Source organism: Emys orbicularis, chromosome 22 (genome assembly GCF_028017835.1).
Source record: "Emys orbicularis isolate rEmyOrb1 chromosome 22, rEmyOrb1.hap1, whole genome shotgun sequence".
NCBI classification, from domain to species: Eukaryota; Metazoa; Chordata; order Testudines; family Emydidae; genus Emys; species Emys orbicularis.
This window is the reverse complement of record NC_088704.1, coordinates 13941558-13966499: the sequence shown is the minus strand read 5'-3', so window position 1 is coordinate 13966499 and position 24942 is coordinate 13941558. Positions and strand designations below refer to the sequence as shown.

The 24942-nt window shown below is 40.6% G+C and overlaps 1 protein-coding gene across 1 annotated transcript in view; it reads right to left on the bottom strand.

Moving 5' to 3' along the window:
* The window catches only part of RERE (arginine-glutamic acid dipeptide repeats), a 311393-nt gene that overhangs the window by 217283 nt on the left and 69168 nt on the right, over positions 1-24942 (bottom strand). Inside the window, exon 3 of the mRNA XM_065421264.1 lies at positions 15969-16039. Coding sequence (XP_065277336.1) covers positions 15969-16039 — 71 coding nt within the window. The remainder of the gene's footprint in view (positions 1-15968; positions 16040-24942) is intronic.

Below are 24942 nucleotides of genomic sequence, written 5' to 3'. Positions count from 1 at the left end.
GACAATATACCTAAACCAACTTCTAAATAGTAGGGGATAGGGAAATCTTCCTTGAGAACGAGCTTTCGAGGTCCCTTCCAGTCCTACGATTCTATTCACTGTCACTGCAGGGTTTCATGAACCCTCAGTTGAAGCATCTAGTACTAGTTACTGTTGGGGACAGGAAACTTGAGCAGTTGGCCATCGGTCTGATCCAGGACAGCAATTTCTATGTTCCATTGTATGTGGCTAAAAAAGCCTTGCTTATATCATCAGTTTTTTCTGTGGGGTACAAAGTCTCATGTTAAATTTCCCACTCATGTTGAAATTCCCATCAGAAATACTGATGGGGACATGATCACTGAGGCAGGTTTCGCTGTATTTCATTTTAATGCGATTAGGGGAAAAAACAGAAAGTTTCCTGACAGTATGTCATTTACATGTTATTGGCATTACTACTACCCATTTATGAATGGCATTTACCTCAACAGCAGCAGTTCAAATCTGTTATGTGCCATTAAAATGATTGTATTTTGCTCGCAATTTTAGGTATTTTTTAAAAGAAAACCCTCCACATTTGCTTGTGGTAATATGCAGAGGTGTTGCAGTGAGGCCCCTGGTGTTCGAGCTGCACAGGTACTGATACCAACTAGAACACATTTTTAAACAGCCCCCATATAATCCACTAGGCTACCTATCCTGTAGAATCATTTTCATCGGAATGTTAAGAAGTGGCAAACCGTTGGTGCCATAACATGAATGAAAGGACCAATATACTGGGAGGATCTGGATACACATTCTACTGGAGACACACCCCCACTCATGGATAGATGTATTCTGCAGGAGAAATAAGAACAAAGGCTTCCAGAATTTCTCCCCGCTGGAAGGATACCTAATGTGGAACTAGAAACAGGTCTTCAGATTAAAATGCCCACAAGAAACACATGGTTTGTTTGTTTTTTAAACTAGAGCATTGTTGGAAGAAATCCTTTTTGGGTGCGACTTAGCTGACAAAGATAACCCATCAAAATCTAGTTAAGGAAACTAACACAAGATAAAAGCCTAGTGAAGACAAGGCAGTTTTGTAATTTTTATTGCATTCGCAGGTCAAGGTAAACTCTAGGGTCCCTCATAGTCTTTACTGCAACCCCCTAATGCATTAATACTACAGATTGCGTTGTCTTCACGAGAATTTTACCTCACATTAGCATTACATGTTAGCTAAAAGGAGAAAAACGAACTGTTCTTCCTAGTCAATACAAGACTTAGAAGGTTTTGCTTAGGCTGTGCCTACATCTAACTCAAGGCAAGTGTTATTCTGAAACTGCTGAAGGGAGCTTCTCTCCCTAGTTCACCAACAGCCCTAAGCAAGAGAGCATCAATAACATCTTGCCGATAACTCTCTTGGTGTGCTAATGGGATTTCACTGCATGAGCCAGTCATCCAAGTTAGGATCCTGCATTCTCCCTCTCAGCTGTAAGTAATAACAGTCAATAGTTTGATGAAGGTGCAGAGAACAAAGATTGAAAAGGAGGGACTCAGCTTTGAGGCTTGTAACCTCTGATGGGACTCTATATGATAGTGGATATGTAGGTACGCTTCCTTGAGGGCAATCAAAATGAAATCTCTTTCCAGGGCTGCAACCAATATTTAATTCCATAGTGAACTTTTGATATTTCACAAATTGATTCAGATGCTTCCAACGCAGAACTAGCATGCATCTTCAATCTCCTGTCATTTACAAAGGTCCTCAAGTCTACTCTTTTGGAAGGCCTAATATGGAGGAAGTGTGCGATGATTTCAACCCTGATAAACGGGCCTTGATATGGAAGAGAAAGTGTGCCCTTTTATGGGGACAAAGAAAGGAGTGAAATAAGGAGTTTGGCAGTGGGAAGGGGCATACCATTGGCTGAGCGGATCCTAGACCATTCTCACAGGAAACCCAAAATCCCACCTCTTCTCCAGAATCTCAGAAGGAGAAGAGGAATCACCTGATTTTAGCCAGATATGACCTGTTCAAACCAGGGTTTGGTTTTCAGTCTTGAAGATCGCTGCTGGTAGGGCACTTTATGGGGAAGGTAACTGCTTGAGAAACATGGCTCGCTTCTTGAGGGCAAAGATGAGGCAGATGATGAAAATTAGTTTCCAAAAATCAGAACTTGTGGTAGGAAGAGACATGACTTTTCAGCTAGTTATTTCACAGATATAAGAGCTCAAGTCCTTAAATGAGAACAATTCAGCCCAAAAAGGGATCCATCAGCTAAAATAGATGTGTGAGCCTGGTATTATTACTACAATGTGTAGGGCATTTTGATTCATATGGTTGCCAGGAAGTATTTAGGTAGGCTCCTGAATACCATCTTGAGTAGAACCTATGCCTGGATAAGAGTTCTTCCCATCACAAGCATCCTTTCTGCTCTGGGTCCTGAAATAAAGTTATAAATATGGCATTTTGACAGCAATGTGTTGTAAAAACAACCAATTCAGTATGGCTTCAATGCAATGCCGGATTACATTAAAAGGAGCAGATGGCAGTGCAAGAGGCAGCCCTTGAAGCAAATATCCTCAATAATACTCTCTAAAAGCAAGAAAAAGTCTTGCAAAATAGTTATTGGTGAAAATGGATATATTTTAGAGTATACTCCAGCACAAATTGCTCCCCTTTAAATAATAGGGGTGAGATAACAAAGGCTAGCGGGCCTTAAGAATTGGCTATACAAAGACAGCAGAACAAGCCTCACTCTCAAATAATGAAGCAATAAACAATCTTCGTGTATGACAGTCCAATTCATTCCTCATTTTCCTCCTTTCTACAATTATTACTCAAAGGTCAGGCTATATGAATGTGAGGTATTAAAGCCATAACAGAGCAGTAACATATTCCAGTGCTGTCCCTCAAATTTACCCACAAGGTAACACCCATTATCAAGTGGCATTACTCTTGATACACAACAAAACTACTTGGGAAGTAGCATCCTGAGAGATCCAACATGCACTTAAATGTGTGGGTGACAAAATGCTTCCTCAAGGCAAAAAGATGGGGGAAGAAAAGCAAGGCTTGGGCTACATGTTGCCTTGCTTAATCCATGCTGACAAAGAACCACAAACTAAAAACTTCCTCAGATGAGTGCTTTCCTGTTGTTTTTTTAGTGTACATTACAAAATAACTGAAGAGTTAGCTGAGGTTTGCTACCATCGATATTTTTGCAAAAGAGAAAGAGGCAGTTACTGGCAGAGGCACAGAACAAAAAGCAATAAAACAAATATAGATATAAATTAAATCTTGTTATGAGATTACACCTAACCAAAGTCCTCTCTATTAATCCAATACGCCCTTCCCGAAGGCCCATAATATAACCCACCCAACAAAAAGGGCTAGCACAAAAATAAATATAGAAGACAGGCTCCAGGGTAACCACTGTATAAAATAATACTGTAAGAGTTATTTACCCACACTCAAGTGTATCTCATACCCCAACTGTCTGAATAAGGAGCAAGGGCTGTTTGGATTTTAAATCTGTAGCATTCATTCAATCCACATCTCTACAACAAAGCAAACAAGGAAAGCATTTACAGTAAGCTATTCTGCCCTTTATAAGTGACCCAACCCTCCCATCACTCTTATCAGGCAAAATCATTTACAGGTGATAGGACTCCCTTAAGTAAAGGGAGGGGAGGAGGCAAGGGGGAAAAAAAGGCAGCATATACTAATGACCAAAGAACTTGCTTTTCAACTGAATGTTTTGTAATACATAATCTTTTAAACAGAAAACATCCCATGAAAAATGGAAGTTACTTACCCTATTGTAATGAGAGTTCTTCAAGATGTTTGGTCCTTATGTATATTCCATTGTGGTTACATATGCATTCCATACATGTGAGTTTGTAGAATTCTTGGAAGCAGTGTCTGTTGGTCTGTGCCTGTGCCCTTGATCTCCTCATGTTCCGCTTGGAGGGTATAAGAGGCAGTTTGGGACAACCGCCTCTACAGTCCCTCCTCTACTGCAAATCCAGACATTATCTGGAGCAGAGGAGAAGGAGGGTGATTAGTGGAATACTGAAGCTCTCCAGTTACAATAGGGTAAATAACCTTTACTCTCCTTTGCTCTCCAAGTGCTGGTCCCTATGAGCATTCCATTGTGGGTGACTGACAAGCAAGGAGGGTGCAAGGATGCAGGTGGTTTGGCTGCTTGTAGAACCACCACCTCAAAGGATGTGTTAGTGGAGAAGACTTGGACCAAGGTGGAATGTCTAGTGAATGTATGGATGGAGCTCCACATTGCTACGAGGCTGCTTGTGCTCTTGTAAAGTAAGCCTTGTGCGTGGGAGGTGAGGGGGGCAAAGAAATCACATGCCAACTGATAAAGTAGGACACTGCCAGAGATCCACTTAGAGGTCCCTTTGGGAGGACACAGCTTGTCCTCTGACTCGTTCCACTATAGCAACATATAGTCTAAGTGACTGTTCTGATTTGTTCTTTGCAGGTAAAATACCAATGTTCGCCTCCAATGAAAGGAATGAGACCTCTTTCTCCTTGCAGGAAGCCTGGGGCTTTGGAAAGAACAGAGTTAAGTGGATAGTCTTATTTATGCAAAATAAGTAAATTTTGATATCGTAGCAAGACTGTCTCTTTACAGAATATTGTGTACGTTATGTCTGCCATTAGGGCACTAATTTCACCCACCCTTCTGGCCAAGGTGATGGCAATGAAGGTGACCTGCACTGACAGGTGAGACATCAAAACACAGTTAGAGGTCCAAAAGGTGGCTTAGTGAGTGATGAAAGAACAAAATGAGAGCTCTCAGTGAAAGGCTGACTTCCTTACTGGTGGCAAGGTTCTAATAAAGTCTTTTAGAAACTTAGACATTACTGGGTGCGTAAAAAGACAAAGTAGCCGTCCATTAATGGGTGAGACATGATAAGTGCCTCCAGGTGCTTTTACAGTATAGCTTACTGTAAATGCTTTCCTTGTTTGCTTTGTTGTAGAAAACTTTGAAATATTTACAAAGTTGAAGACCAGGATCAAGCTCAAGAAAAAGGAGAAGCTCCAGACACTGGAGACTCTGACTCAGACCACATGGCAGAAGGAACTGGAGAGGCAGTCAATCCACACTGCCCTCAATGTCCTCAGATAGGAGCATGAGGAGAGAAAGGGCACAGGTGGGGGACCAATGGACACTGCTTGCAAGAATTCTCCAGTCTCAGGTCCACGGAGCACATGCATACCCATACACATAGGGACAAGCACTCAAAGAAGAATGAACACAAATACAATAGCTAGTGAGCACTGTTTTGCATTCTTATAATTCTGTGATGTGTCACTTCAACAAAACTGCTGCCTTGAGAGCATACCAAAAGCACTGGCTAAAAATGGGCACTGTCAGTGATCCAATTCAAATACAAGGGCATCTTGTTCTTCTAAGGGAGAAAAACACAGGTGCAACAAAAATGAACCATGTACTGCAGTACAGCAGCACATTCCATTACAAAGAAAACAAATGTTCACTTTAAGCCCGTTTTACAACGCTGCACATCTTTTTGCTTTGGAGAAGACGTCTGTTTCACTGCCATGTAATTTGTATTTAAACAACCTGGTACTACAGGCAGCTGGAAAAATCATCCTTGTCCGATCAAGAAGGGATTCTTATGGAACATTTTTCATTCCTATCTTTCAGCTTCCCTCTCCTCACCCTCCACCATTCACCCTCTACATTAGACACAATAGGCTATTAGTTAGTAATTAAAAAGTTAAGGTTCCGGTTACAATAATCTAATTTCTGCTCAAGTTATTTACAAATGGACTTGTGCTCTTAACACCTGTGAGTTTCTGCTGTCATTTTTGTGAACACACATGCACACACTAAAATTTATAACTCAACACTTATATCAAGAAACTTAAATGATCAATGTGATCCTATAAAAGCGAAATTAACAAAAAATAGTCTATTAGTGAAGACATCTGGCGTATTATAGCAAGGAAAGTTAATGATATTGTCTGGAACCCTATAATCAATTTTTTTTCTCCCACAGCTCTATCATTACACTGTATTAGATCTGTGTGCGCCTGTGGAATTTATTAGATCTCGGTGCCTGGTGGAAGATTTGCCAACTGGATCTGGTTCAGATCAGGCTAAAATGGTTTTGGCAACACTCCTTGTCTTTAAAGAACAATCAATAAAGTTACCTTTATGCTGCATTGTGTCAACTGCCGGAAGATTTATGGGCTTCCTATAGAATCCCTTTGAAACACTGTAGAGAGGATTTGTGAGAGGACTACCAATCATATTTACATTTAAATCTCCAGCATATAGAGCCCTGTGCTGCTAACAGAAATATCGGTAATCAACTGCATGGAGTCAGTCACCCAGAATTAATGGAAAGACAAAAAGTTTGCTGAAATCAATATAATGAGTAAAATTTACAATCAGTTCAGCAAATCCTAGTTAGTAAGCAACATAGATATGGAAAATGCAGTAAAACTCTTATAGAAAGAAGTAGATAGAAAAAACTGCCTAAAGGGAATAGAAAATTTACTAATATCATGAAAGTCAAAATCTGACTGAATAGTAGACGCGCTGACTGGGCCAGTGCACGGCTTATCTGCCTTCCAAGAATTTGTTACGTCAAGGAACAAGCGCAGCAGGAAAAACATCTTGAAAGTATTTTCTCTGCTGTTTTTAACTCCATCTTGAAATCCTACCAACTTTAGGAGCTAAAAGGCTCCTACAACGTGCAGCTGGTTTTGGAACCTGGCACTGGTGGATCTCAGCAGGCTGCCAGCAGCTGAAATGTGCAAGTGAAAGTTTGCACTCACTCTCAGTTTCTAGCTACTACTGATCTTTGTGAGCAGGGTTCAGAGGAATGAAAATAAGGTATGAGATTTAAAACAGTGCCCTTTAAAAATGCTGAGTTTTGCCTTACTCTTGACTCCTGACGCGTCGTTTTGGTTCCTAAAAATGTGTGGTATTTCCCATGGGAGGAATTCTCTCTCTTTCATGTGGGGGTGGGGGGTTAATTAAAGGAACTGCCTCCCCTTCCCTCAAATGCCCCATGGTGAATCTGCATGCAAATAGAACTGAATTTTCCCTTAAGTGTTCCTATATTCAAACATACTGTGGAGAACCTCAGTTCCTCACTGTACCAAATACACAAAAATCAAAACTTTTCTTGCAAATGAATTGATGGTATTCAGTTTCTCTGTAATATCTTTTCATACCACACACTCACACAAATCTCAAAGTTTAACCAATTTCTTAAAATACAAACATTAAAATGAATCCTAACAGTAAAATCAATCCTAAAAATGTAAGCCAATACCACAGTACAAAATCAGTAAATCATCTGCAGAAGTTCCATTCACAAGGAAATTCATTTGCCACAGCCCACGAACTGCAGGAACAACCTCTCACTTCCATGTGATCAGCTTAGAGAAAGCAACCCTGCACTATATGATACCAGAACAGGTAAATACTAAGAACCTACAGGTCCAGTTTTCAGAAGTGCTGAGCTCCCACAACTCCCACTCAAGTCAGTGGGAGCTGTGAGTGCTCAACACCTCTGAAAAATCAGGCCCATGGTAAAGACTCAATAGGATGAAACCTCTGAGGAGAACAATGAAGATTCCCAAGACCGGGCCTATTTCCCCCTCCCCCCCCCCCCCTCACTTTACGTGCATATTACACTCTGCTTTCAGTTTGGACCTATCTTTAGAACTTGGGTTCTGTGAGCACAGGCTTGGTTTAATGCAAAATAGGGGGAGACGGGGAGAGAAGACTAGCAGAGATAGAACATGCAGCTTCTGTCTCTGATGTTGACTTCCACTTGTCATCTGATTGCTGGGGGGAAAACAGAGATAGCACACAATCTTCCTAGTCACTCTGAGACCTGGTAAACTTGTACCAGCATCGGGCTATTTAAGACATTGCCTTTAGCTGCCTCTTGTTGGTCACAAGCTTACAGCAATGTTGCAAAACACACTGTCTTGGCTGGCTAAGCCAGATTCTTATGATACAGAAGGAAAAAAGAGAGATAGGAAAGAAGAAATAAGTCAGGGAAGAACAAGGATACATGGAGGAAAAGGGATGGGGGGGACAAAGTCTCATATCCCAGCTGGCTGGGATTTAGCTGGAGCCAGTGGAGGTGATGATGTTATCTGGCCCTCTCTGTGGTTTGGTCAGAACATTGCTCAGAATGAGGATCCAGATGGTCCAGGTTCCCAGGAGATGGTGGGGATGGCAGTCATGATGGTGAAATTCACTTCAACAGTCAGCTTTTCTACTAGTTTTTCTTTAAGAACCACAAAAGGGAGTGATGAGTGAAATAGCCCATCCCTTCATTATTTTGTCCACCAATTAGGCCTAATTTGCAACACCCCAATTCTGATCCATTCTTTTCTGGTCCTCTACTCCTCTTATTTACCACTCAATCTTAACACAGTCCTTGAACAATATCAGTCTGCCTTTTTGTTTGTACTAAGTCAGTGTCTCACTTTTGCAACTTTTCCCATTAGCATTTGTTGTTGTAGGTTATTGTGCCATTCCACTTACACTCTCTTCTTACACAGTTAAGCTCACAAACAGGGTAAATTTGTAGGCTCGATTATCAAAACAGTACTTTAATGTTTTCAAAAAAATTAATAGCTTTTAGAAAATACAGGCATGATTCTTGGTAGCTGTGTAGGGTACAAGTGTCCTCTTGTAATGCCTAAGTGGCCCTCATTTTCCAAAGCTGGAATGTGCACCCCACCCTGCTCCAGAATCTAGAGAGTTTGAAGAGGCCTTGTGAGGGACAGTCCTAAAATAGGTGTTTGCAATAAGTGAAAAGTAAAGACCTCACAGAAGATATACAGAGAATATTTGAAAGGGAGGGTTATGGTCAATAGGCCTAAAACTAATTTGTAAAGTTAATGTCTTTCTTTGTGCTTCCTTCCCTACCCTAAAGGTAAATATTTCAGTTCCCGCAGCCTGGCATTCACAAACAACCCTTCAACAACTACCAATGTGTATTCATTCAACTGCAGAAAAAATTGGTTAATTATTTCCAGTTTCAAACTTCTACGTCATGTTTGTAATGAGCAAAAAGTCTATTTCATAAATCCCATGGCAGCATTCTTTTAACCAAATATGTTTTCTGTTCCCTCGCTCAACCCCAAACCCATCCTTCCTGGTGAAGGACCTTCTGTATGTATTTCAGACCAACACTGAACACAAATTCTCATCAGAAACATGGTAATCAAAGATGGAAAAACTCATTAGATCATCAAATCCCTCTACCTATGACGATATAGTCCTCAATGAAAGACATGCAGTATCAACTACTACATTCATACTGAATTTGATCATGAAGAGAGTTTTCTTATCCCCCAAGTCAAAAGCTGAGTATATTAATGCTCTCAACAAAACAGCTCTCAAAGTGAACCACCACCACCATGTACACCAAGCAGTTAAAGTTTTTTAGTTCACCAACTGTGCCATTTTCAAAGCTTGAAATATAAATACTGAGAATTTATTAAGCAATTTGTGGCTGAATTTTCAGTGTTATTGAAGCTTAAATACAGTTACATGAATGTTTTCTTTTTCCTCTGGCCTTATAAAGTGCAGTACTTTAATCCAATTAAATTCTGCACACACAAAATTTGGTCCTTTCATAGCAAATTTGAGCGAAACATTTATTAAACTCATGATTGGCACAGAGATTCCGATACTGAAAAACAAGCAATATTGTTAAATCCTCACATATCCTTTTTTCCTTAGCAACATTGTTAACCACCCTCCACCTTCAGATCAACACCAATTTCCTCAAAGTAATTTTCAACAAAAAGTTGAGACTTTTCATTAAAGGGTCATTTATCATGTTTAGAAGGTATTTCAGAACAAGAAAGTAAGGTATGGCCAAAAAAAAAAAATATCTCATGACAGATTGGTATTTCTGTTAAGTTTTTGACGGAGTTGTATATATTTAGTTCACGTTCATTCTCTCAAGAGTCATTAAACCATAAACAATCCCTAAATGTACTTTTTAAAGATAATGCGATTCCGACAGTGATGGCTGGCATTACATTCTGCACTGGTGCAATGGTCTAGAGAAACGGCTGTCACGTGGCACTAGTTCCCTAAGATAAGAGCTCTTAACTAATGTTAGCCCAAGGCATACCATCTCCCACTTGGCAAGGGCACAATGCCGGTCACCATTATACCTGAAGATTTAGCTCCCAGTGAGTTCCTACCCCAGGCTAGGACAGCAACCTTTACTCATGCCTGGCACCACCAATGTAGAGTTGGCCTTTGAGTGAATTATTTTTGTGCTGAGTTATTAGATAGGGGTAACAGATATATGGGCTAGCAGTAACTGACTACAGTACGTCTTTTGTACCAGTTTTCCACAACCATATGAGACTATAAATGTCAGTTGTAGGTCAACATGACTAACATATCATAGAAGAAAGATACTGTCCTGAGTACAGATCGAGATTAGCAGAACCAATCAAAGATTGTATGGATTAATAACAAATGTTACAAAAGATACTAAGACTATTAAGTTGGAGGTGTTGTCTGCTAGAAATTAATCTTTAATAGCCACCATACATCCAACAAATAGGGTCAGACTGATACTCTTATGCATATTGAGTAGTCCCATTGAAACCCATGAGGCTACTCAGGTTGCTTATGACATAAGCAAAGGTATCAAACTGGCCTATAAGTGACTTAGAAAAAAGAAAATGGAGTCCATGGCACTACCATACTCAGCTTATGGATGGAAGCTTCATTCGTAGAAGTTCAAGTAACTGTTGCCCGAAGAGAGAGTGGAATCCTGATGCCACTGAAGTCCATGGCAGTTTTGCCAATGACTTCAATGAGGCCAGGATTTATCCAGAGTTTTTATCCCGGAGGATACAGGTTTCTCTTTAGATCATCTCAGACATCATTCTTTACTTCACAATTCCACTTACAGTTAGTTTTATCCATAACTGAATATTTGAAGGAGATAGCCATCATTGAAATGCCTTACATAGGAGACCACAAATGTTATCTGTGACAATTTCTAATACAGTGTACCTAGAAAGGCAAAATCACTTTATGATCTACTCCTGCTTTCTTTCCTCTAGCCCCCATTTGATTTCCAGGTGCCATAGAAAAATGTGAAGGGTTAGCTTCTGATCTCAAATGAAGTCTGTAACAATGAGCTTTGGAACCAAGTCTGCTGCTGCTCCTAGACCCATTAACACTTGAGGAGCAATTTATGGAGAGAATGAACCAGCTCCTCAACACTGTAGATGTCCAAGTGAAACAAAATTATGAACAGCACAGCAGTAGAGACAGATTACAAACAGAACAGCAGTAGTAACTAAAGCTTTATCACTGGGACTTAATGGCTATTGGTGAGCAGGGACTGTTCTTCAGGAAATGAAAAGAGATGTTCTTCTAGTATCTCTTTTAGCAGAATTGATTCATCTTAAAGTGTCAGAGGGACTTGTAATATAAGTGCAATATACTAATGTGAGAAAACATAGCAACGTACATGCTATGACAGTGAGAGACTGAAAGAGCATGTGAGGGGAGGACGATTATTGTTTTTTTTCCTAGGCAGCACGATCTAGAGATTAGACTATAGGCTGTTCTGAAACAATCCATAACACTTGCCATGTGAACCTATCGCTTCCAGAGGCAGCAATGGCAGTTCAGTCCATACAGATCCATCAAGCTGGGTGTCATCCTATCCCTCTCCCCCACCACTTTTTTTGTTTAATTCACTTAAATTTTAGCAGAGGTGAGACAGGCAAGAAAGTTTTAATTACACAATCAGTCATCCTGATCAAGCTTTATTAAAGCGAAAAGGGAGTCTTTCAACCTAAGATCTCAGCCATTCTAGGAGTATATCTAGCAGCTTTTTCCTTTCTTTTTTTCTTTTCTTTTTTTAAGTAGGAGAGGATTTGGATATATCACTGAAATGACTGGGTGTCATACTTTGCAATCTGGAGGGCAGGGGGAGACAGTGATGATTTAAGATCTATTATTGGAAGACCCAAGTCTGTTTTCAATTTAAGCTTTCAGAATGAAAAGGGAATTTCAGTAGCCATATCCATAGGTGTAAATCCCTGATGCATTTTCTCTACGTGTAATTAGCCACAGAAGAACTGGCCAATTAGTCAGGTGGATCAGGCACTGAACCAGGAATGAAGACTCTTGGGTTCTAGTCTCAGCTCTGTTGCGAAGCTGCTTGTCATCTTAGACAGGTTACTTCACCTCTAGACCCCGTTGTCACCATTTGTAAAAATGCAAATTGTGACTTGCACTCCATAATGTTTTATGGAAATATGCTTATGAGTGTGAATATAATGTAACTGAAATAGGCTTTATGCAAAAGGTCTCTTGTAAGGTATCTCATTACAAAGCTTATAATCTACTGAGTGTGTTCATCCTATTTGTATGAATGTATCATTCTTGTATCTAAAACTAGGAATATGAAGTAGAACTCTGAGGTCCTATTGTAATTATGCAAAGTGTGGGCCATTAATGGTGGTTTGGAAGCTTGATGGCTCTTATTGACTAGGGCAATTGGTTGTAAATGATCTGTTTGCTTGCAAACCTTCCTGGGTGCGTGCGGGGCCAGCCCTGGAAGAATGGAGGGGGTCTCACAGGGTATGTGAACATATCACCTGATACTGGAATCCATCTTAAACCTGGTGTTTTTCCATTGGGGAGAGGGGACCCAGAGAGACAAAAGATTCCTGCCTGGTGCAAAAGCTATAAAAGGGGGTGGAACAGGACAAAGGGGGCTGCCAGTCATGAGAACACCCCTGGCTTCCACCTAAGATGTCTGCTGGGACTAACAAGGACTGTACCGGGGAAAGGATTGGGCCCAGACTAGGAAAGCATCTAGTCTGTGAAAGAAACTTATTGGAACATCTCTGAGGGTGAGATTTTACCTGTAATCAGTTTCATAATGTATTAGGCTTAGACTTGCATGTTTTTGCTTTATTTTGCTTGGTGACTTACTTTGTTCTGTCTGTTATTACCTGAAACCACTTAAATCCTACTTTTTATATTAATAAAATCACTCTGTTTATTAATTAACCCAGAGTAAGTGATTAATACCTGGGAGAGCAAACAGCTGTGCATATCTCTCTAACAGTGTTATAGAGGGTGGACAATTTATGAGTTTACCCTGTATAAGCTTTATACAGAGTAAAACTGATTTATTTGGATCCCATTGGGAACTGGGTGCTAGAGATAGGTGACCAACTGAGCAGTTTTTGGTTATAGCCTGCAGCTTTGGGGGCGTGGACTAGACCTGGGTCTGTGTTGCAGCAGGCTAGCGTGTCTGGCTCAACAAGGCAGGGTTCTGGAGTCCCAAGCTGGAGTCCCAAACTGTCACCTGACGTGCTCAGAGGTAATTCCAGCACGTCAGGTGACAGTCCCAAGAGGGTCTCTGTGACCGAACCTGTCAAACATGGTCAATGGTCCTTTCTCCGCCCCTCCCCCACCTATTCTGGATGTAAAAACATAACTAGGGGAAAGTTCTGTGCCTGGCTTGCACCAAAATCACTCGAACCACCAAGTAAAAAAAACTGTCAGCTGTGCATCTAAACCCACATTTAGTTTATGATAACCAAGAAGATAATGTACTTAATTAGTTGGTGACATTTCAAAGCTGTTTTTTTTTTCCCTGCTTCACTTGACATGTTTTGCTAAGGGCAAAACAAAATTGTGTTTTCTTGTTGGAATCTGGCATAGCAAAGAGATCAAGTGTCCTTTCCACTGTACATACTACCCTTTCCTCAGCAAATAGATCAACCGTGACAAAAACACTGCAGATCCATTTTCTGTTAGCAAAACCAACATCAGTCTCTTTTTAAGCGTTCATTATGCCCCCGATTTTATTGACAAAACCATCAGGGGAATTAAAGAACCTACAGTGTGAAGGGGATAGGCATACAGCAACTATATTCCTCCCATAAATAGGAATCAGCAGCATTCCTACCATCATAAATCCCTGCAAGTGTGAGCTGCATACAGAACCTCAAAACAAAAACAAATGTAAGAAACACCGTGTGAGGTTGTTGGGGTTTTTTTTTTGTTTTTTTTTTTTATTAAGGGATCAAAATATATTGCACTTTGCTTCCCACATTGTTTTGCAGACAGCTTTAATGTGTTGTACTAGACCAATACTGACAACAGAAGCTTCAGCTTTTATTGCTGTTAATACCCTGAGCAATTACTGTAACTCAGCAGGAACTTCTATCCAGAATGGCAACTATCACATTGTAATTCAGCATTTCATGAGAGATGTCGCTGAAACATGAAGGCACCTGCTAATGTGCAAAAATTGTACAAATGGGGTTTAACGCATTCTTAGAACCTGGTAGATAAAAGCCAACACTTTTTTTTTTTTTTACACTTAAGTATTTTTCAGGGTGTAACTGTATTGTACTTGTTAGAGATCACAGAAAAGCAGCAAATGTGGAAGTAATAACAAAAAGTTAAAGAAACAGGTAGCTGCTAGGCTTCAGAGAAGTCAGGGAAGAGTGTAAAAAATTACCTGAAAGGATGGATATTGTAAATAATGGAGACTTCTGGAGAAACAGAAAACTAGCATTGACATAAATATTGAAGAAGAAAGCCATCGATGTAACAGGCGAAAGAAAAGAACACGTTCTCCCGCACTGCAGCCCTGCAAAATTAACTGGGGGTTGGAGGGAGCATCCAGAGAAAGGAAAGAGAACCTTTAGCAGAAACAGATGGTCGGTAATCTAAACTAGTAATATGTCACCCTGGGTCTGTCATTATTTATTGCTTTAACTTTTAAGTTATATATACATTTGTGACACAAAAGCCGCTAAAATAAAGGAGATTCTCAGTTAAGGACCTCATTCTATCTAACTCACCCTGATTACTTTTAGGTATAACAGGGGCCTGAGAAAAACATAGATGCCACCTATGCTGTAACACCTGGAGAAGGAAGGTGGAGGTTTCCTACTGTATTGTATCACTATAATAAGCATGTGTAGCCCACTTAAAACTAGCAGAGGGATTTGGTTAAACTTATTTCATGTTACAAAGCTATGGATTTGGGGGGGTAGGGGGAAGAGAAATCACACTATCACATTTCTCTCAAGTTCTTACTGTGGTGACATGTGCACTTTAATTAAAAATTCATTTAAGATAGAAGGTTTTGAAAGGAGATTTGAATGATTTTTTTTTAATCTAACAGTTTTCATGACAAGTGTCCTTCAGAGGAGATGGTGAGGGAGTCATTAAATCTCAACTCCAGTCCTGTATCCACGTAGTTCAACAGGCTAGCAAATCACAACTCTTGATAGCCCACAACTCCATCTTCAGCATTTATTTATAGAGAATTTATCATTACAGTATAGTATCTAGACCGGGGTAGGCAACCTATGGCATGCGTGCCAAAGGCGGCATGCGAGCTGATTTTCAGTTCAGTTCAGATTTTCACTCACACTGCCCGGGTCCTGGCCACTGGTCCTAGGGGCTCTACATTTTAATTTAATTTTATATGAAGCTTCTTAAACATTTTAAAAACCTTATTTACTTTACATACAACAATAGTTTAGTTATATATTATAGACTTATAGAAAGAGCCCTTCTAAAAACATTAAAATGTATTACTGGCACGCGAAACCTTAAATTAAAGTGAATAAATGAAGACCTGGCACACCACTTCTGAAAGGTTGCCGACCCCTGATCTAGACAATGTTATAATCAGCTTTTCCAGCAAAACAGTAAACTACCGTACCACGTCCCCTTAGAGCACTCAAAGTACAATAGGTAGCTATGTAGATTATAAAACCTTGTGAAGAGTTCTCTGTCTCTTCCAATTAACCAACTAGCTCTGCCTGTACCGGGGCACTTCATTGTTTCAGTAGTGACAAAGTTACTAGACATTAATAAAGGAGAAGGGTTAAAGGGAGTAAAAGATTGTGCAATACCACCACTATGTTAGGAAAAAACATGGAAAACACTGCTTACCAGTTTGAAGTCTTGAATGCTGCAGATGAAGTATGGGGTGTTCGGCCGGCGACTTTCAATATATACGCAATCTTTAAAAAAGAAATAATTTAAAATAATGGCAATTAACTTCTGTACCTCAGACAGTAAGAGTACAAAACAGGACACATTAAAAAAACAGTATAATCTAAGAGAACCACAATGTTTATTATATAAAATGTAAATATTCTATGGTCTAAAAATAGAAGCTAGAATTTTCATCCTAAACAAAGTAATAGTTTAATAAAATCAAAGTGAATTTTTATGCGACGTTTTGTTCAGAAAACAAATGAACTCAGACAAGACTTCTGAATTTAGCTAATACAATGATGAGGTCATAACCTATGAACCAGACTAAAACAAGAGAGGAAACTAATCAAAATCTCTTCTGTTTAACTCAATATTAAAAACTTAACAGTAACATATTTTCTTTTCTAATTGTAAAGAAAACCAAGGCAACCAATCATAGCTGGAATGCAGTAAACTAAATCAGATTTTCCTCAGGGAAGAGCTGAGCTTTCTCAAATTACATTTCACATGACAGAGGCTGAGTAATTATTTTTGTTTGTTTTTGACAACTGGACACTAAAAGGTTGCTGTAAAATGAGATCTGTTGTGTTACAAACACAATCCCAGCAATAATCACAACAAAAGCATTGGTTTAGAAAGAAAAAAAAACAAAGCACTGAATGGAGAAAGAATTGCCTGGTTAATGATAATGACCTTAGAAATGGGAAAATCCACATACAGCTTTCTAGAAAGCAGAGATGTTGCTCACAAAGTCAAGCAAATATTTCACGGATAGTCTCAGTGCTCTTTTAATTTATATTCACACACAAATAATTATTCAGATTCTCCATGAATCTACACACTTTTTTCTTCTTTCTCCATGAATCTACACACTTCTGCAAAAGGTGTGTGCCTTAGTAAAACCTCAGGTGCTCAAAATACAACTAGCCTTTCTCCCTTTGTCTTATTTCCTAATAACTGTAAAAGAAAAAAGATGAGGGGAAAACTATTGCAGTGTCTAGCTCTTCTGCTTAGATGGCTACACTTATGAATGCATCATCATCATAAATATTTTAAACTGAGAGAATATAGTGCTTTACAAACACTATTCAGGCTATATTCAAACTTCACTCGGGTAGGAATCACTTCTTCCACCACTGAAAAGCAGTCACGTCAGAGATAAAACTCAGCAACTGCTTAACATCAGTATCTTAAAACAACTGAAATTGCAATAAGAATCTAGATAGATAGAACATGATCATCCAAGTTGGAAGTTGACCAAGACACCAGGCTCAAAGGCTCTAGTACCTCTGTGATAGATGTCATGGCTGTAATTGGTGAGGACCTAGGTTTTACATCTCATTCAAAATGTGGTAGTGACGTAATGCCTCAAAAGTGCTACCTTCTTCAACACCAGTTCCTACATTAGTTGGTGGTCTACCATGCAATTGCTACTAATCTAACCCAATACTGCTAGACTGTAATATTACCACAGCAAAAGGCGGTGGAGTTCCATGAATACATGGTACGAACGAGATGAAAAAAGGCTGGGGAAGGGATAACTGATGCAGGGGGCTACAATGAGGCAGGGCTCTTACAAACTCAATTAGACCAAGTTACCTTAACCCTTACAATGCAGATAAATTGATTGTTTCACAGTAGCCCACTAGCCCCAGTGTTTTAGGAACTGTACAAACATAGAAGAGGAAGCCTGTCCTAAGGAGTTTACAGTTTACATAGACAAAAGTGTGAGGGGGGAAAAAGTAAATATCTCCATTATACAGATAGGAAACTGCAGCCCCCAGAGATCAAGTAAATTGCCAAGGACACAGAGAATGTTTGTGCCAGGAATTAAATCTGTTAAGTACCAGTCCAGTGCCTTAACCACAAAACCATCCATCCAACTAGGCTTCCTAGCAAGGAACTTTTCATGTGACCATAGGACTTGCGTTGTACGTACCAGGAACACCTAAATAAGGAGTAAGGAAAGTATCCTCCGGTGTGGCAGGGACATAACGAACAAGTTCAAATGGCTAACTTTTGGACCAACTATTTAAACTGAAGTGTAAATCAATTTCCCCCTGTATATCCTGAACTTCCCAAAACTTGCTTTTTTCCAGATTGCTACTGCATATTTCCATGTACGATTTCCTTTTGTCCTAGGACAACCACCATTCCCCTAAAACTTAAATCCCATTTTTAAAAAATGATCAATCCAAGAAGGGATTATTACCTGGAAGTTAATGTGGTTGTGTCTTGGATCCACCAACCCATTTGCAGAGTTTTTCCTCCCCCGGTACCCTCAATCAGGCAAGACCCATTCAGTCAACATCAAACATCAATTCCCCCCCGTTAACCAGTGATGGCAGACCAGTGCCCGCTTGCCACAGCATATTGGAAAATAATCTCACCCTATTCCTCTTGAACACTCAAGCATACCCAGCAAGATATTGAAATTGCACGTTCAGTTAAAGAGAACTTAAAGCAGAAATTAGGCTCCTCAGTTCTATTAATCCATGAATCCATATGACAGCATTTTCCTCTAGAATGGACAATGTTCCTGTCTGAAAGAGCTTAGACTTCAAGTTTAGGTCTAAGCACGAAAGTATCTAACTCAGACAGAGGGTTACCTTGCCTTTTGCATTGCAAGAAACTCCCTAACTGACAAATGCTGCTCATTGTGACACATATTCCTAAAGGATTTGTAAGGTATCAAATAGCTAAAAGCAATCACTGCAACTGTTTGAAGCCTGCCAACAACAAACTCCAGCCAGAATGAGAGCTCAGGTATCAGGGGCACTTGGCACAGCTTTATCGACTGAAGTGGTGTTCAAGCCTCCCCAAAAAACCCTTGAAGCCACGAGGGAATGGATGGAGCATTTTCTACCCCTACACCCAGGAGCGGCACCAGGGTTTTTGGCGCCCTAGGCGGGGGTCCTTCCACGCTCCCGGTCGTCGTCGGCAATTCTGCGGCAGGGGGGTCCTTCAGCGGCAGGTCCCGGAGCAAGTGAAGGACCCGCCGCAGAATTGCCGCCGAAGACCTGGAGCGCGGAAGGACCCCCCCGCCGCCAAATTGCCGCTGAGGGCAGCAAAATGCCACCCACCCCAATCCTGGTGCCCTAGGCGACCGCCTAGGTCACCTAAATGGAAGTGCCGGCCCTGCCTACACCCCACCCCCTTTTTTTTTTTTTTTTAAAGCACTCTCTCTTTGATAGCTGCCATGTGTGCATCAAAAGTTACATTCACCGAAGAAAAACGGAACATAAATTTGCAGAAGAGAGAAAAGATGAGCTGTATAGCAATGGTGCAAAGAACAAACTTTCAGTTCTGGTTGGCTAAATCCTGCCTGAATGATAGTCCCCCATACAGGAATAATCTAACATCTTGGCTGGTGGATCCCCACAAACAGCATAGCAGCCTTCCTTTTTTACTTAGATGGTAATGCCTTGTTATTGAACAAAAAGTCACTTCCTGCTGAGTGTTTATAAAGAAACCATGGTAACTTGACTTATCCAATGCCTGTAAATCCATATGCCAAATTCCTACACACAACACTATGCTTTGTAAAACAGGCTACTTTATCACGCCAGTCGCTATCCATCAGGACTTGTGCTGTTAATCATTTTGTGGCAGCATTTGATAAAGTCAAATGAGCTTGGCACAACTTTTTCTTTTTAAAAAAAAGCTATGAAACCTATTGCTTATTTTATAGAACGACATAAAACACAGAGGGAATAGAATCTGGAGCAGTCTGAATTCATAATTTTATCGGCATCAGTCAAGCTTGTCTCCAATTGACAACAGAAATTGAAAGAATGCCCTGTTCTGACCCAGCTTCTTAATTCATTTATAAGATAAAGTGAGAAGAAAATTATAGCAGAGCTTTGTGTCGACATCCCCATTATAAACTCCTAACTTCAGGGGCTTATGACTCCGGTGTTCTGGACTGGGAATTTGGCATGCAAGACTCAGGCCAAGCAGCTAATTTTTTCCTATCTTTTTATTTTTCAAGTTATCTCAAAATGAGCTCCGGCTGTTTAAGTTACACAAATGTAAATAAAATTTGAGCGGTGTTTTGCTCTTGTAGCATAAAATGTTATCATTCACTGAAGAGGCATCTGCAAACACTATTGTGATTTGAACCAGTGTTTTCTCAGATTATAGTCCATAGGGCATTCCCATGTGTCTACAGAGAGGCTTGTATCTTAGTGGTGGAGCATCTGTTCATCTTCTAGCAGGAATACTTGTGGCTCTGACAACCCAGTCTAGGTCCTAGCATCTTGAGGGGGGTTTCTAAATGTTTCAGTGTCAAAAAAGCCAACAAAAAAACAAGAACTTGTTCCAACTGAGTTTTTTTTCCCCTTGATGAATGTTCATCTGGTGTAAATTTAACTAATGATCATATTTATAAATGACAACATCACAGGGGTAGCATAACACACAGGCAGATAGAACCTAACTACAAAGTGACCTGAATACATGATTGGGGGCTGCAGGCACCCAGGGAAGATTCAGTCTTAATAAATGTCAACACCTATGCACAGTGAGAGAAATAATTCCAATACTAAAAAAGGAGGACACAAACAACCAAACCCAGTGCATTAAATTACTTTTGCCTCCTTTATACTGCCCTAATATTACAGAGCAGCTGGGGGGTGGATCATCATTGGGAGAACAAGTGAAACACAGTCTCTCTCTCTCTCTCCCCCTTCGTCCCTCTCAGAGTCCACAACATGATGTTAGTGACCCATGGATTTAAATCAGTATGATTTAGTAGACAAATACTTTATGTTGCTGGGGATGAGGCTGGGGGGGAAATTAGCCAATATATTAATGTTGAAAAATCTGCCACTGCTTATTCGTAGTAATCTTTTTTAACAAAACAAATTAACAGAGACTTTCAGCATGACAGACAATGTGCAGCAGGCAGATTCACACAAGGGATTCATCTGTTGGGTTAAGAATACGCAAACTAAAATCCACATTTTAAAAGAAAAGTCTAATTCATTTTTATATTATGAATCTGAATATCTCACGGGTGCCAAGTGGAGGAGTTTCCATCCATCCATCAGGTATACAACATACATTTTCAATGTTACCTATACCAAAATGCATATTTACTAGACAGCCAACAGCAGCTGTCGCAGCAGTACAAATACATATATTTTTTTGAAAAGCTTAATATATGTATGTATGTAATGGACCATAAACAGTGTGAGTGCCATAATAATCTATGTCATAAATAATAACTCACACTTAAGAGTCTTCCTTCAAAAGATCTCAAAGCTCATCACAAATATTAAATGACAAACTGGGATACCACCATGTTACATGTCATGCACCACATTTCTTTTCTTTCCATCACTAAGAGAATAAAATCCACAGACAAAAAAATAAGTTAATTCTAAGTCTACAATGGAATCTATCCTTACGCTAACCAGGGCTAATTATTGTAACCATTTTTCAGTGATTTCAGATCCTTGTAAAGCTTTAGCACAACCCATGCTATGACTGGAGAGAGTCTGCTTTCATTTTGAATTGGCTGGCTTCATCATTTCTCACCACTTTAATACTAGCACCGTTTTGTGTCTGAGTGCCTACTGCTGCTTCTTACCATCTGCAAACACCACCATTCGTCAGAAAAGGAAAGAAAGCCAAAAGAGGAGATAGAACTAAACATCATACAATAAAGAGGAAGCTCTTCACACAGCAAATTTACTTCCTTCTGAATCCCGTTACAGATCAGCAGATTTATGTAAATTGAGCAAATCTATTCTCTGCCTAGTAAATCACTGACAGAAGCCTGAGGCCATTTGTCATCATGAACCGATGAACCCATATGCACTCTTCCTGACAGCCAGCTCACTACTCTTGCCGGTTGCATCAGCAGCTACCAACCGACCAAGCAATTCAAGTTAGCCATCGTGTGAAAGGTTGAGCCATCGCATTTCAGCCATTTGCTTGTTTCTATTAGATTTCTCCCCTCCTCTTCAAGAAACCATAACACACACCCCACTTCACTATAACGGTAAGACAAACTGTTTTCCTAAGAAGGAAATGAAATACATCTTGCTATTAAGTGTTTGAAGTTCTGCCCACCTCTGGTCATTGTGTGAGGCACAATCCAGACCACTTAATTTCCAAGAGAATCCTGCCTGATGCCCAGACTGCTATTCATCTCACTGCATGGACATATGTATATAGAATCATAGGACTGGCAGTGACCTCGAGAGGTCATCTAGCCCAGTCCCCTGCACTCATGGCAGGACTAAGTATTATCTAGATCACCCTTGACAGGTGTTTGTCTAACCTGCTCTTAAAAATCTCCAATGATGGAGATTCTACAACCTCCCTAGGCAATTTATTCCAGTGCTTAACCACCCTGACAGTTAGGAAGTTTTTCCTAATGTTCAACCTAAACCTCCTTTGCTTCAACATAAGCCCACTGCTTCTTGTCCTATCCTCAGAGGTTAAGAAAAACAATTATTCTCCCTCCTCCTTGTAACAACCTTTTATGTACTAGGAAAATTGTTAGTCCCCTCTCAGTCTTCTCTTCAGACTAAACCAGGCGTCTCAAACTCAAATGTCCACGAGGGCCGCATGAGGACTAGTGCATTGGCCCAAGGGCCACATCACTGACACCCACCCCTTGCTGCCCCCGGCCCCGCCCCTGCTCCACCCCTTCCCTGCCCCCATTCCACCCCCTTCCCCGAAGTCCTCACCCCAACTCTGCCCCCTACCCAAGGGATGCAGGAGGAGTGCGGGGTGTGATGGGGGCTCAGGGCAGGGAGTTGAGGTGCAGGAGGTGTTCTTTCCCTATTTTAGCCTCTGATCCTACCTCATTTTCACTGACATTCACTATGTTAGACCTCCAATCACCACCAACCTTCTTGGTGAAAACCGAAACAAAGAAGTCATTAAGCACCTCTGCCATTTCCATATTTTCTGTTATTTCTCTCTCCCTAACCCCCCCCATTGAGTAACAGACATACCCTGTCCTTGGTCTTCCTGCTGCTTCTAATATATTTGTAGAATGTTTTCTTGTTACCCTTTATGTCTCTAGCTAGTTTGATCTTGTATTGTGCCCTGGTCTTTCTAATTTTGTCCCTTCATGTGTTATTTGTTTATATTCATCCTTCATAATTTGACCTAGTTTCCACTTTTTGTACGACTCTCTTTTGATTTTTAGATCACTGAAGATCTTCTGGTTAAGCCAGGGTGTTCTCTAGAATCTAGAACAGTCTCTCCCCTAGTAGCTTTCTCCACCTTCTTAAATAAAAAATTGTCTCCAATACATTCCAAGAACTTGTTGGGTAATCTGTGCCCTGCTGTGTTATTTTCCCGACAGATGTCTGCGTAGATCAAGTCCCCCATCACCACCAAGTCCTGTGCTTTGGACCATAAATGGACCATTACAGCAAATAAACCATTCAAATCTAGTATGTCAACAGCTCTAGGTTGAGTAAATCCCCAGGTTTTCGTTCCAGGACATAGTTTGACATGGACTAACAGTTACAGCTACCAACACCTGGCAGCTGAAGAAGGGAAATGCATATATCTGCATAAAAACTTCACCAAGCAGAATCTGCTGCAAAGCAAAATGGAGTAAGATAGTGCAACAAATGCCCATGAATGCCACTGACTTGACTCCATGTCTGTTGCCTTCTTCACATCATTCTCTGACTATTGCGATCTTTTTCTTCAAGTGTTAGCTATCTACAGTCCAGCCATACAGAACAGAATGCTTCTGTCCACCGCATACACGGAGAAGGATCATGGGAAGCATGCAATAATGGTGCCAAGTTGCAACTACTCCAGGGACTTCCTGTTGTTTTCATGGACCAGTTCAAAATTCCTATCCTTGCATTCTAAAGACTTCCATGTCTGTTTTCACAGCCCTCCATTTTTATCCCTCCACTTTCCGCCTGTTCATCTGCTCCTGACTTCCTCCGTCTCACAACACAACCACATCACCATTGGTACAAGTGTCTTCTCTGCTGACATCTGCAACACCATTAAAGGGAAAGTTTGAGAAATTGTTGCGGCCCAGGATTGTTTATTTGAAAAAGGCTTGCACTCCCCCTTCATGGAGGCATTTACACTCGGTCAGTAAAAGGCTAGAGAAGCTGTCCACTGATTTACCTTTAGTCAGCGATAGGACATCTGTCCTCTAGGCTGTGGGCATTGATCCCACAGTTCCAGCACCATGGCTGTGAATCTGACCAATCTTCTCGGCGAAGTGCAAGGAGGGAGCCTTACAGCAGGAGACATTCTCCTCAGACATGTGGTAAAGATAGGTAGTTTGATCTAGACTATTACCCACCACAGGTCTGCTGGTGGTGACTTGGTAGAGTCTATAGCGGGGGGGGGGGAGGGGGAAAGACTTCATAGCCTACATCATTGCAATGGCAGAGGATTAAAATTCCTATGGTGTGGCCCATGGGATTCACTGCCTGTCTATTGCCACCAGCCTTCTTTCTTTCATGTGAACCATTATAAATTAAATTCCTATCTGTTAAATCTCCCCCACCAACCCTTTGGAGCCAGAAAGCATTGGCATGACACATGGCACTGATTCATTACACCTTTGAGCTTGTGGTGAGCATCCCAGGTGTCCCCATTCCAAAGGATATTGCTTACATGCTAAAAGACCCTTTAAAAAAAATCAGAGCTAGAACACGTAGGCTTCAGAAGCACTTTGTAAAAGGAAGAATATAAACCTCAGCACATGAAGCTTTTCTGCCTTTAATAATGTACTGCACATAGTAAACACCATCACAGTTAGGAGCCTTGCAGGTTTTAGTTAATGTATGAGTCAACACTTGCATCATCCAAGCATAAAAGCCTGAGGCTCTCCTCACTGCACTTTTCTTCCACAGAAAATATATTCCTTGAAAGCCACCGACAGGGAACGTGTACAACCTCCTGCTTTCACTTGAACGGTCGC